Here is a 13,455-nt window from a genome sequence, read left to right on the forward strand (position 1 = left end):
GAGTTGGTGACAGGTGCTAAGTGCCATCATCACTATTTGACTGTGATTATTAAACACTTCCTTATTATATAGTCGGAATCTTACGTTCGACTCTGCTTTAGCGGATATTTCTTATGATTATGGAAATGCTTTCGTTGCTTTTATTAACATAAATGCCTGACATGATAGTATAAATTTGATCCCCTTTTTACATGAAAATATGAGTGAAAAAAGTTCCTTTAACAGAATGGGTTTTGTGCCTCAAATATATAGGAAAAAGTTAATAGTTACATATCCTCTGAATTTTCTATTAAAACAAGTGATTAGACCATTTCAAAAAGGGAGTATTTGGTAAAAAAAATAAATTTGTGATTAAATGCGCACCTGGTCCATCGTTAGGCACCAATTATCTGTCAATCGAACGACAAAAAGCAATCTGGTAATACAAACAAACATTTCCTCCAAAATTGTGATCATATTCTCAATAAGACTATGGATGTTGTGCTGCCAGCTGTGCTGTGAGCATTGACGATTCGTAAACGTTGGTCCTGAAAGACAAAACGTCGACCAATAGGTGCCAACAAAGGGTGTCAGTTGTCACATATTATGTCCAGTGACACTTCGGTGCACAATATAGTGTGGGGTTCGGTCAGTCATAGTGATGCCATCCCACACCATAACCGATCCACCGTCAAATCTGTCATTAGGTCTCAGGTTAACATTGGCTTGACGTTCATTTCGACGTCGACCGACTCTGTTGTCTAGTGGTCAGGGTTTAATGTGATGTACATGTCTTTATCTGCTAAGTTTTCAAAAGCAGTTTGAGTGGAAATGGAAAATATCGATGCATTCATTATTCTTTACTTTTGTTAGCTGTGACACACGACAATCAAAAAGTCTTCAGGGTTTAATGTGATGTACATGTCTGATCTGGTTTTCAAAAGCAGATTGAGTGGAAATGGAAAATATCGATAAACATATCGAGATGTAATGCTAAATCTGAAGAGAACATACTTGCTGGTGTAGTGGTTGCTTCTGGTGTGGTTGTAGTTATTTCTGGTGTAGTTGTAGTTGTTTCTGGGGTAGTTGTAGTTGTTTCTGGGGTAGTTGTTTCTGGTGTAGTTGTAGTTGTTTCTGGGGTAGTTGGTTCTGGAGTTGTAGTTGCTTCTGAGGTGGTTGTAGTTGGTTCTGAGGTAGTTGTTTCTGGTGTAGTTGTAGTTGTTTCTGGGGTAGTTGTAGTTGTTTCTGGGGTAGTTGGTTCTGGAGTTGTAGTTGCTTCTGAGGTGGTTGTAGTTGGTTCTGAGGTAGTTGCTTCTGGTGTAGTTGTAGTTGTTTCTGGGGTAGTTGGTTCTGGTGTTGTAGTTGTTTCTGGTGTGGTTGTAGTTGGTTCTGAGGTAGTTGTTTCTGGTGTAGTTGTAGTTGTTTCTGGGGTAGTTGGTTCTGGTGTTGTAGTTGCTTCTGGGGTGGTTGTAGTTGGTTCTGAGGTAGTTGTTTCTGGTGTAGTTGAAGTTGTTTCTGTGGTAGTTGCTTCTGGTGTTGTAGTTGTTTCTGGTGTGGTTGTAGTTGGTTCTGAGGTAGTCGTTTCTTGTGTAGTTGTAGTTGGTTCTGGGGTAGTTGTTTCTGGTGTAGTTGTAGTTGGTTCTAGAGTAGTTGCTTCTGGTGTGGTTGTACTTTGATCATGGTTAGTTGCTTCTGGAGTTGTTGAGGGTGCTGGATTTCGGGAAGTAATGAGACTTGGAGTTGTGAGCATTGTAGTTGATCCCGATGAGGCAGTAGTCGCTGCCGATGCAGGTACAGCTTGAACACAAATGTGCGATGTTGACTTAACTACAGGGATACATAGCTGGTCACTTCTACAAGGACGACTTCCACATGTGTGAGTCTGAAAGTAAATTTGAAGACTACATTAAATGAAAATATATATTTATAGCACTGAATATGAGATAGTAATGCACCCGATTCTTTCCAATCTCTAGAGGTTATCTATACTGAAACTATGAAAGAATCGGGCGTGTCTTTAATTTTTTTTATGTAGAATATTCACAATAAGTTTAGTCTATCCGATGATATTGTGAATCCACGCAATGGAGATCTGACCCTTCAGATGTATACTTGGTGTTTGATTGACTTTCTAGTGTTGGTGAATAAATATAAATGTACAAATTCTGATGTTTATCATAACATATCTAATATTGGTATATGATATAATGTGATAAGGATCAGATTGACGCTCACAACAATTGGTAATTGATAACAAATAGCACAAAATATGTATATAAACCTCTCATCATTTGATAAATATGTACGTTTCGCAAGATTCGACTAAAGTGTTTCACACACACACACACACACACACACACACACACACACACACACACACACATATATATATATATATATATATATATATATATATATATATATATATATATCGTGTGTGTGCGTGTGTGCGTGTGTGTGTGAGAGAGAAACTGTTTAGTCGATTCTTGCGACCTTGGGGTAACAGTTCAAAAACTTCATAAAGCGTTTGTATTTGTGCAACGGCAAACTGTTTTTGACGTCAATTTTCAGTGTTTATTCAAATGCCAGCAACACCATTCGTGCATACCATTGGATTAACCAGGGCACTACCTACTACGGCCCGTAAAGGTCGGGGTTAGAACAGGCCTTCAGAAACCCATGCTTGCCTCCCATGCAGGCGACTATGCTTGTCACAAGTGGCGACTAACGGTATCAGGTGCTCAGGCTCGCTGACTTGGTCAATGCATGTCATCATATTCCAATTGCTTGGGTCGATGCTCATGATATCGATCACTGGAATATCCGGTCCAGACTATTTTCTGATCGCCGTCATATAGCTGGAATACTGCCGAGTGCGGTGTTGAAGAACAAACAAACAAACCTATTTACTACCTAAGTACATGTATCCATTGATTTCGCAATCTCCATCAGACCATTTTTGTATTTCAGGAAATGTTAATCAAGTAAACATCTTAACTGCGACGCTGACACAACCTTATTCATTATTCACACCGGTCGATCATTCGTTTATTTCTTAACAATTTATTGACCAGTCATAAAAGTAAGGTATCAGTAAAAAAACAATTAAACAACCACCAAGTCAGATTGAGTCACTGACTGTGACTTTCCTTTCGTCTTTATCACCCACCACAGTGCGGAGGCGGACAACAAGAAGGTGGTGCACATTGTGTATTCAAACAGGGGATCGAACACAGATGAGTCAATCTTTCCTTTTTAGTACGATATTGATATAAACCGTGGGCTAGATACATCAGTCTAACTAAAGTCACTTAAAAAAGTCACAGTAGCTTTTTAAGAAAAACACGTTTTCATCAGTGAACGAAGATGTCTCAGAGCCACACACTGGAACGAATGTTTTTTTCTGCTTTCCGATTTCAAAGTATCTGGATTAGGTACCAGGTCACATTTTTTGAGAGTTTGATTGAAAAATAGGATCAGAATCGTAAGGCTATATGCACTAAATTTCGAATGCTGTCCATGTCCATTAAAGGTGTATTTCTCAGGTTAATACAATCCTTATTGTTTCTAGCAAAGTTTTGGTAATAATCATTGACGTAATATTTGTTTTAGATGTAATTGAATGGAATACCTCAATAAATAATTTCGTTCTATTAAGAGTATTGCTATATCAAAAGGTTGGAGGATAATTTTTTATTTTGTTCGAATTATTATTCTTAATCACTATTTAATTGAAGTTTGAATCTTCTGGATATTTCACATTTAGACATTTTTAGGGAGCTTCATAGAACAGGAATATAATAGTCTTGTATCTGACTGAAACTCTTTCAGCGAAGTGGCTATGTCGTTCTTGTTTTCTTCACAAGGAAAACAATTATGTCTATTGGAATATTGCCATGTTATTGCAACGCATGCATGTAATATTTGGATCGTTCTCATAATTACAGAATTCGGTATTTCGATGTTCCTTTCGTCAAAAACATGTTAATAATAATACAAATTTAAAAAATAATAAGTTAATAAGTCAGGTTTGGCTTTTGATTCGCCCAAGAAAGTGGAATTCAACTAAAGTGAGATTAAAATCATTGAATAATACATCCTCTGTTGTCATTAATTATTCAAATACAAGTATGAACATGAAAACGCATCTAAACCAACGAAAGTACTTTGATGTCAAGCGACAATTTCCGTAATTATTGATCCGATTAAACCGCCTTTCATGCGTGCTCACGTTGATGATAAATCGAACTCGTACTAACACAATTGAACTTATTCTGTTGTGCGGACAAGGGTTAAAGGTTAAGCTGGAGAGTTGTATGTAGTAGTCACACGATAAGAACGCTGATGTGAAACTGACATTGTCTGACAACTACTGCAGGTATTAAATTCAAGTAAATGACAGTAACGATATATTGACAATAACGATATATCATGACGCTTAGCTTAATGGAGTAGGTGTTAGTGAAGTTTTTCAGCTCATGTGCAAATATTCCAGCAATGACAAGACGCCAGGCAAATGGAACACCAGACATGGGTTTCCTTTATTGGGAATCGAACTCGGTTCTGCGACGAGACGAGCTAAGACTTGAACTACCAAGACCAAATCCGTGGCCTAGGGATGGAGGCTCCACTCGTGGTCGGTGGCACTATCCCCGGCCGCGTCATACCAAGAGACGTAAAAAGATGGTCATTGTTGTTAACCTTCCTGGCGCTCGGCATTAAAGGAGTAAAGCAAGGACTGGTTGGCTTAGAGTCAGTATACTGAGCGCCAGTGGGTTATTCATGTGAAACTAAATATCCAAATGAATAAGACGTAAAAAGCCATGGCATCAGCCACACTGTAACAAATGTGTTCTCATTCTTATTCTAAAAACAAATCAATCCAATATTTTAAACACCTTACCAGTCCTTAACATGTTAAGAGATGTTTTAAATTCTAAAACCTTTCATGATTTTAACCTATACGGAACCAAAACAAAGAATATTTAGATTCACGCTTGTCATCTGTGGCAGTTTTATCAACACTTTTACCTTGTATGTACCATAAGTGTCGGAAGATGTTCAGATCTGACATTTTCGTTGAAGACAACATACCTAGGTACACATCTCACGTTCCACTGGGAGCTGACCGCCGCCGTTGTCCAGTGGTAGAGCTTCCGCCCTGTGAGCGAAGGTCGGGGGTTCGATCCCCGTCCGCGTCATACTAAAAGACGTTTAAAGATTAGGGGCTGGTCGGCTCGGAGTATACTGAGCCTGAGTGGGGTATTCATGTAATCTCGACATGTAATCTCAGTGTGCTTGCGCTATATAATCGGCGCTAGACCGGACTTGTACAAGCACAAACACACACAGTGCATGCTCGTCGCTATATAAGTGCAATAATCTTGGACGCGACATTTAACTCCATTTCATCTGACCTCACCCTCTAATGGGAACTAATTTTTACTGATCCCGTATACATTCCTAGCTTGAATGCAAGTACCATAACTTCAGTTCCATTAAATACAACGATGTCTCCATATATAAAATGAACACAGTATTAAGATTATAATCTTGGTGAGGTTTCATCACAGAATAAGGAGCATAGCGGGAACCAGTCCGAACTGCCACTTTGATGAAATGGTTTAAACAGAACCTACAAAGGTCAGCTACTGATGATAACCGGCCGTCCATGTATGTTATACACTCAAACAATAATTACTTAATTACCCGGATCCCTACTTATTAGATCAAAATAGTTTTGGGAGGGTGATGGAGGCATAACGAGATTTTACATACGGACTGTTAGTGTCAGAACATGAAGAACATGTCTGGTTTTGTACCCTTTGTTCGACATTAAATCCCATTTCACCTCACCTCCGCCCTACAATGACAAAGGCCGCTCTTTTGTCCAATCCGATCACTCTACTGAACGAAAAGCTACCACTGTGCATACAGTTCCCGCCTCCCACATATATATAGGATTAGGAACCAGGAACATTCCGTGTTCTTGTAATGACTTTACGATGACATGAAACACAAGAAACAATAGTGAGTGAGTAAGTGAGTATGGTTTTACGCCACTTTTAGCAATATTCCAGCAATATCACGGCGGGGGACACCAGAAATGGGCTTCACACATTGTACCCATGTCGGGAATCGAACCCGGGTCTTCGGCGTGACGAGCGAACGCTTTAACCACTAGGCTACCCGATTCACCTGTAGTATTCACCTGTCATTTTTGTAAAAGGTATCAAGTGAGAATGAAAAGAACGCATTGATAGTGATGACTATAGTAGTACAAATAGTATTATAGTATGTATAAAATTATACAAAGTTGTTTACATAATACAGGACCCGTGAAGATCCGGGGTAGAATAGGTCTTCAGCAACCCATGATTGCCGTAAAAGACGACTATGTACACGTTTGTCGTAAGAGGCGACTAACGGGATCGGGTGGTCAGGCTCGCTGACTTGGTTGATGCATGTCATCGTATCCCAATTGCGTAGATCGATGCTCATGATATCAATCACAGGATTGTCTGCTCCGGACTCGGTTATTTATAGACCGCCGTCATATAGCTCGAATATTGATGCGTACGGGGATAAACAACAAACAAACAAACATAGTGCAGACAATAATGACAATAACAACCATCCACTGCCGATGTGTAGAACACTTTTGAATTGTCAGCTTTGTCAGTTATGCACTATGCATGGTCATAATACAAATAGCAAATTGAGGTTTAATTGAATAATAAGGGTGTTCGTATGCCTATGAAACAAACCACTATCATGTATAAATGTGTGGATATTTTTATTCCAAAATCGTCCAGAAGGTGAGTGTCTATATCAATAACCTGACAGCATCAATTTAGTCTTCATGAGTGGTTTCCTCAACTACGCGCTTATGCCATATTGAAGACTTCATATACCGCCATTATACCCCTGGGAATGTTTTATGACATATGATTGGGTGACATTGAAGGTCAAGGTCATAAGAGTTAACTATATCTAAACGCCGAAAAGGCTTTATATAGAAAAATGTGTTAGCGGCTTGGTGGTGTAAAACGGCTTTACAACAAAACAAAATATTATTTGTATAGATCTATTCTGTACGTTTGCGTAGCTATATCTATTATGGCTTTAGAATCAGGAGTTACAGTGCAGTGTCTTACCTGTAGTTGAATCGGTTCAGCTGGCATGTACACGTTGTTTGGTGAAACTTGCAAATTACCAACACCGACATGCTGTATGTTGAGTTGACATTCTCTGACAGAGGATAACCAGTTGATCGATGAACAGATCGAGGAATAGATGCACAATTGGTGACACTGTAGGAATGTCGTTTTACTGAATACGTGAAACACGGATCCTTGTAAAATCATGTTTTGTTCACCATAGTTTGAAAGTCCACTTAATTGCGCACATGAGTACAACTTCGCAAACAAGCCTATCAAAAAGGGTAAATATGTCGAGCTCATTTTCCTAAATTCTTGCTTCAATGCTGACTTCAGATGTCTGTGACTTTACTGTAGGACGTCTGTATTGCCTTTAATGAAATCGTATTGGTTTGATGCTCGTAGAGTATATGATTAACAATTCACGTAGCTTGGATACAGTACAAATTTTTGAAGTAAGCTGATGCATAAACATGGTTCATAGATTCGTAGAAAAGGAATGGCCAATCAATACAACCTATGGCAACCTTGTTTTCTTGTGACAGTGAAATGTAAGGTTCCAGGTTCTATTATTGATATAATTGCTTTTTAGGAATCATTGCTCACTGAAGCTGCACGGAAATCAATGTCTTTCAAGATATTTAATCTGTCAGAAGTACATAACATTACTTAAATTCGCTGAAACCTTTCTCTGTGCCAGTAAACTCGATAAAGCAATTTCCAAAATCATAAGAAATAACTGCTAAAATCAGAGTCGATAGTAAGATACCGACTATGTCACGAGCGTGTGTTTATAAATCACTATCAAATAGTGAATGATATCAAAGAGCCTACTGATCATTGGTCTGAATCCTATATACGTCCTTATTATGATCCTAGGTCTTCCAGCACCATACTCGTCCTCAATGATTTCACAAACATTGTAAACGTCCTGTGCAACTTAAGGATTTCCTTAGATAAGACAATGACGTGAAAGGTTATCTATCAATTCGTGATGTCGAGTCTGTCCTTTATGAACATTTGAGGAATCAGTATTTTAGCGTTGTGAAAGGACTTTTTTACGTTATCAATATCAAGAAAAACCAACCTGCATGGAAACTGGAGGCACACATACATACATACATACATACATACATACATACATACATACATACATACATACATTCATACATACATACATACATACATACATACATACATACATACATACATACATACATACATACATACATACATGGACCCATAATCTTAAACTTAGAGGCCATGTTCTGTGTCAAGTACAATGAAACGTGAATGTAAGTAAAATATATTTACATGTTCACATGTACATAACAAAGTAGGGGCGATGGGAAGCCTAGTGGTTAAAGCGGTCGCTCGTCACGCCGAAGACCCGGGTACAAGGGTACAATGTGTGAAACAAGGGTACAATTTCTGGTGTCCCCCGCCGTGATTGCTGGAATATTCCTACACATTCAATCTAAACAAAGTATACATAACACAAGCAAATCAAGAAAATCACTGAGTGTACCATTTGCTGATTATAATGTCGTTACCAGGTGATATAAAAAGTGTGATAATGACATGATATAAAAAGTGTGATAATGACAAGTGATACCACAATAATAAATTAAGGTCTCAAGAAACTCCTAATCCTATGTTGCCATAATGCGTATCTTTAATTGTACTATTTGTTGTTGTTTTTAGAACTGATTATTGTCCAAATTATGTACTCTCTCGAAAGCATTCCTTCATGATACTTTCTATGCAAGACTGACAAATAAACTGTGTAATATTGCTAATCACCTCATCTGCATCCCAAATGCGTTCACACCCTCCATGCAGGAGGAAGTTCGAATTAATTTATTCACTCAAAACCAACATTAAAGTACAATATATATATACTCTTCAAAACATGAAACGCAATATGGATATCTTTGGCCATAAAAGTAAAATTAGCGGACAAAGATGTGCAAAATGAGGAGGAGGACGTCCTGTTCGATGAGCCATACGTCGTACCGGAAGTGGACAGGTTTGGTGGGGGTAGCGTGGGGGTAGCGTTATGATGTGGGCGGCTATCTGTCATCATGTTAGGACAGGTTTAGTTCTTATCGAGGGCAACCTTATGGCTCAACGATACATCAAAGAAATTCTCCTACCACACGTCTTCCAAATTGCAGCTAACGGCAACGGTGTATTCCAGCAGGACAACGATCGACCGCATACAGCACGGATCACAACAGCCTGTCTTCACAATAACAACGTTGATGTTCTCCCCTGGCCCTCCAGATCCCCGGATCTGAACCCGATAGAGCACCTGTGGGATGAATTGGATAGACGGCTACGCCAACGTCAACCACAACCCCAGACGTTGCAGCAGTTGTCTTTTACGTTGCAGGCCGAGTGGGCCACCATTCAACAGGATGTGATCGTCACGCCGAAAACCCGGGTTCGATTCCCGACATGGGTACAATGTTTGAAGCCAATTCCTGGTATCCCCCGCCGTGATATTGCTAGAATATTGCTATAAGCGGCGTAAAACCATACTCACTCTCTCACTCACTCTTCCATGGGTAGGATATGTCAGGCCGCTATCGATTCCAACAGGGGACATACGCATTATTGATGGTAGCTTACCTTCACCTTTGACTTACCTATGTACCGATAACTGAGATGACTACAATCACTACGTGTTCTCTCCACAACAGTTTGGCTCAATACCTTCAACGGTTCCTAGTATAAATATGTTGTCCTACCTTACACAAATCTGGCTTTGCGTTTCTTTTTTGAAGAGTATAATTAAAATTATTAACGGGTAATAAAGTACACACACATTTCAGTATGCATCTTTATACCGTTGTCAAGCACAACTGTGTCTTGCATGACAACCATATATAGATCTATTCCGAATTGTCGCTGCTACAATATAATACATATGTTGTTATACATTATAATATGTGTCTCCTTGGTTATCTGTTCTGTTGTCGGAAAATAGTCTTGCCAATTTATTGTTATTGGAAAACTTGATGATTATAATCAGGGATGTACAGAGATCACATTTAAATTCAATTTTGTATTCATTAGCTACGACTGAGTTAATACATATGTTCGATATTCTTCGATGTGCTCACTGAAGCCCACTGAACTAACTGACTTCTTTTTATCACCGATAATGTGTCAATATTTTGTGCAAAAAAAAAACACATTTTGAGCTATCGAACGTTTTAGGTTTGGTGTTCATAACATTTGACAGAGGAGTATCAACATATTCAGCAGATTTGACAGTGAGTTCTTCTACACAACGTTGCTTTGGATTGAACAAGGAGAGTGAGTGAGTTTGGTTTGACGCCGCTTTTAGCAATTTTCGAAGCAATATCGCGGGAACACCAGAAATGTACCCAATGTCTTCAAATCGAACCCGGGTCCTCGACGTGACGAGCGAAAGCTTTAACCACCAGGCTACCCGAACGCCCCGAACAAGGTGAAGGTGTACATCTGAAAACAAATAAGAGATATCTAAAACTTCAAATGATTTTAACAGGCGTAGGCAGGTAGAAGTAGACAGAATAAATTCAACCAACTTACATCTTTGCAGGTGTATCTACCGATATGTGTCTACTAATATCCTAGGCGGCCGTTACAAAGGAATACGTTATAATGTTTACGCATATCAATCAAATCATTTCCATAATTATTAACACTTTTGTTATCTTGGTTGATTAACGATAATGGTAACTTGAGTAGCTTTAGTACAGTGTCTGGGTTAAACAGGACAGTTCATCAATGTCTAAGTTTATTTCATCCGCAATACGCTTATCCAGATACAGAAATCAAGTAGACTACTTTTTAGGGTATTAAAATAACCCATTAAAATAACGGTGAAAATTATATGAATGGATCACTGAAAATCATGACACCAGGGTAAGCATGTCCTGTCCTTCCGGTAAACATCATAGAGTCAAGGCCTATACACCACTACTTAGTGCAAGGCACGAACCAAAGGCTTACAAGATCACACAGTAACATCGCAAATAATAATAATGATCCATTGATGATATGATGCATTTTTTCATGATTCAATAGAGCCTGTGTAGCAAATTGATTCTATACGTTAATGGCACCTCAACATTTAATAATGAATGATTCCCATTCATGACACGGCGACAATATGGCTACTAGGCTTAACATTGACATAAACTTAGGTTTATAAGTTGTATACGTGACAAAACACGAAACAAAACCATTCTTAACGGTTTCATCCTAGTTAAAACACAAAAATGCAACCTTGGGGAAATATGAGAAAATGCAGAGTGCCCCAAAGGGCTCCTGCATACATGAGTTATGCAGTATAAAAGGAATATCTTATGAAGAAGTAGTGAGCGTTCACACATTGTACCCATGTCGGGAATCGAACCCGGGTCTTCGGCGGGACGAGCGAACGCTTTAACCACTAGGTTACCCGACCCCCCCCCCCCCCCCCCCCCCCCCCCCCAAATTATGAGGATGTGAACTATGTTTATAAGTCTTATTTGGAAGACGATACCAAAAGACGCTAAATGATGGTACTTGTTGTTAACTTGTCTGGCCCTCGGCATTAAGGGTCTAAAACAAGGACTGGTCGGCTCGGAATCAGTATACTGTGTCTGAGTGGGTCATTTATGTTAAACTTCGGCATGGTATCTCAGAGAGCTAGCACTATAAATCAGCATCAGTCCACACACGTGCATGCACGTCGCTATATAAGTGCAACTATCTTGGACGCGACGTTAAACCCATTTCACCTCATCTCACCTACAGTACAATTACTAGATCAGGAGCGCCATACCTTGCGTTCTCTCCATGAACACCTCCTCTGGGTTAGGATCCTTTAATCGTGAGATTCATGAAAGGGGTGTTCGAATCACATCCAGCTCAACCGAGATACCAGGATGTAGAAATTGTCCTACATTATCTCACTCATCTCTCTTATCACCAGTGTGAAAACCTTTTTTATCATCCAAAACTGGCTCCCACAGGAGATATCGCTTGGATTAGATCAAGCGATATCTACACTGTAGATATCGCTGCAATGAAATTATTGCCCGAGCTAAGGGGTTTCACCAAACTGGTAAGCGTCTGAGACCTGTAACCCTTCAGGCCTTCCTCCCACAGTAAGCTGGCACGCCGAGATGCAACTGGAAAACTGTTCAAAGCGGCGTTAAAACTAAACTCACTCCCTCATAGGTTTGACAAAAACAGCCCATATTTTCGGGTATCTTTACATTTACTCTGCAAAAAAAGAAACGCTAAAGTGATTTTAGATGTATATGTCATATAGCATATCATTAATCAACAGATGGCGATCGATTGTTCAAAATTAGTACGCATGATTTTTATTAACCCAGGTTCCATGTGGCACACATCATTTGCAAGGAGAAGGTCATCTGTTCTTAATATCTTGTATGGCCTCCATTGGAGTCCAAAACAGACTGGCATTATCGTCCGATGGAAGCAGTCATACCCTGATTTGTGGTATGGGGAATGTTCACCCACTCTGCTTGCAGTACTTGTACACTGTCAGAGGTTCTATGGCCTGAACACACGACGGCTTCCATCCGCACGGCGACGCATGAAACGTGACTCGTCACTGAACCAAACTTGTCTCCGTCGCAGTTGTGGCCACACTGTCTGTGTTGATATCCTACGCAATCCTGGTATTGCCGTAGTTGTATAGGTGGCCGTGTTGGTTCTTTCAGGCCAAATTTCTGCAGTACCCCTCCAAACAAATTAATTCCAATCCTTGCAGAAATGACCAACTCATTTTTTATATTAATTTTCTATGGATGTCGGCAACACTGTCAGATATTTTCGTGTTTTTGCAGAGAAGGTGCTTGGATCGATTTAGATGTTAATTGTGTTCCGCTCTTTAACGTTCATGTAAAACGGTGACGTCAATAGTGAGCAATATTTACAATCAGCGACTGAACTATTTAGTACATAAATAGTTAATCTGAGATTCAGCTGATGATGGAACTAAACATTCAAGCATATTCTTCTCTTTAGGGAATCATTCCATACACGATTCATGTATTAAAGCAAATGTCTTTCAAACATTTTGACATTACACATGAGTGATTTTCATCCAACGTCTATTGAAGACTGCAGCACGCGTTCCGGTGTGTCTTGAAAACAATGGGACATGCATGATATTGAATGTGGTCATTTCACTCTCAACAATATTGTAACTGTAAACTGACAATATCCCCCCATGTCTCAGAAAGTCGTCGTAGTTCCTGTATTTTCGATGCCATTGCCTTTATAAATGTGTCGTTGCTGTCTA

General features: G+C 39.4%; 1 protein-coding gene across 1 annotated transcript; it reads right to left on the bottom strand.

The window, feature by feature from the left end:
• Window positions 1-469: 469 nt before the first annotated feature.
• Window positions 470-3,186, bottom strand: LOC139458524 (probable serine/threonine-protein kinase clkA). The gene is made up of 3 exons (XM_071239959.1): window positions 3,119-3,186; window positions 994-1,635; window positions 470-527 (listed from the first exon to the last, which is right to left on the bottom strand). Exons 1-3 carry the CDS (start codon window positions 3,184-3,186, stop codon window positions 470-472), a joined length of 768 nt encoding a protein of 255 aa, XP_071096060.1.
• Window positions 3,187-13,455: the final 10,269 nt, after the last annotated feature.

The sequence above is a fragment of the Haliotis cracherodii genome, unplaced genomic scaffold, assembly GCF_022045235.1.
Source record: "Haliotis cracherodii isolate W230 unplaced genomic scaffold, xgHalCrac1.p SCAF_13, whole genome shotgun sequence".
Classification (NCBI taxonomy): domain Eukaryota; kingdom Metazoa; phylum Mollusca; class Gastropoda; order Lepetellida; family Haliotidae; genus Haliotis; species Haliotis cracherodii.

Excerpts from the sequence above, each read along its gene's own strand:
- LOC139458524 (XM_071239959.1), bottom strand. The coding sequence starts at position 3,186 with ATGTGCACCACCTTCTTGTTGTCCGCCTCCGCACTGTGGTGGGTGATA. Across the intron at positions 1,636-3,118 it reads AAGACGAAAGGAAAGTCACA|AAGCAACTACTCTAGAACCA; the intron begins GTCAGTGACTCA and ends CAACCACACCAG. Across the intron at positions 528-993 it reads AGCAACCACTACACCAGCAA|GACCAACGTTTACGAATCGT; the intron begins GTATGTTCTCTT and ends TTTGTCTTTCAG.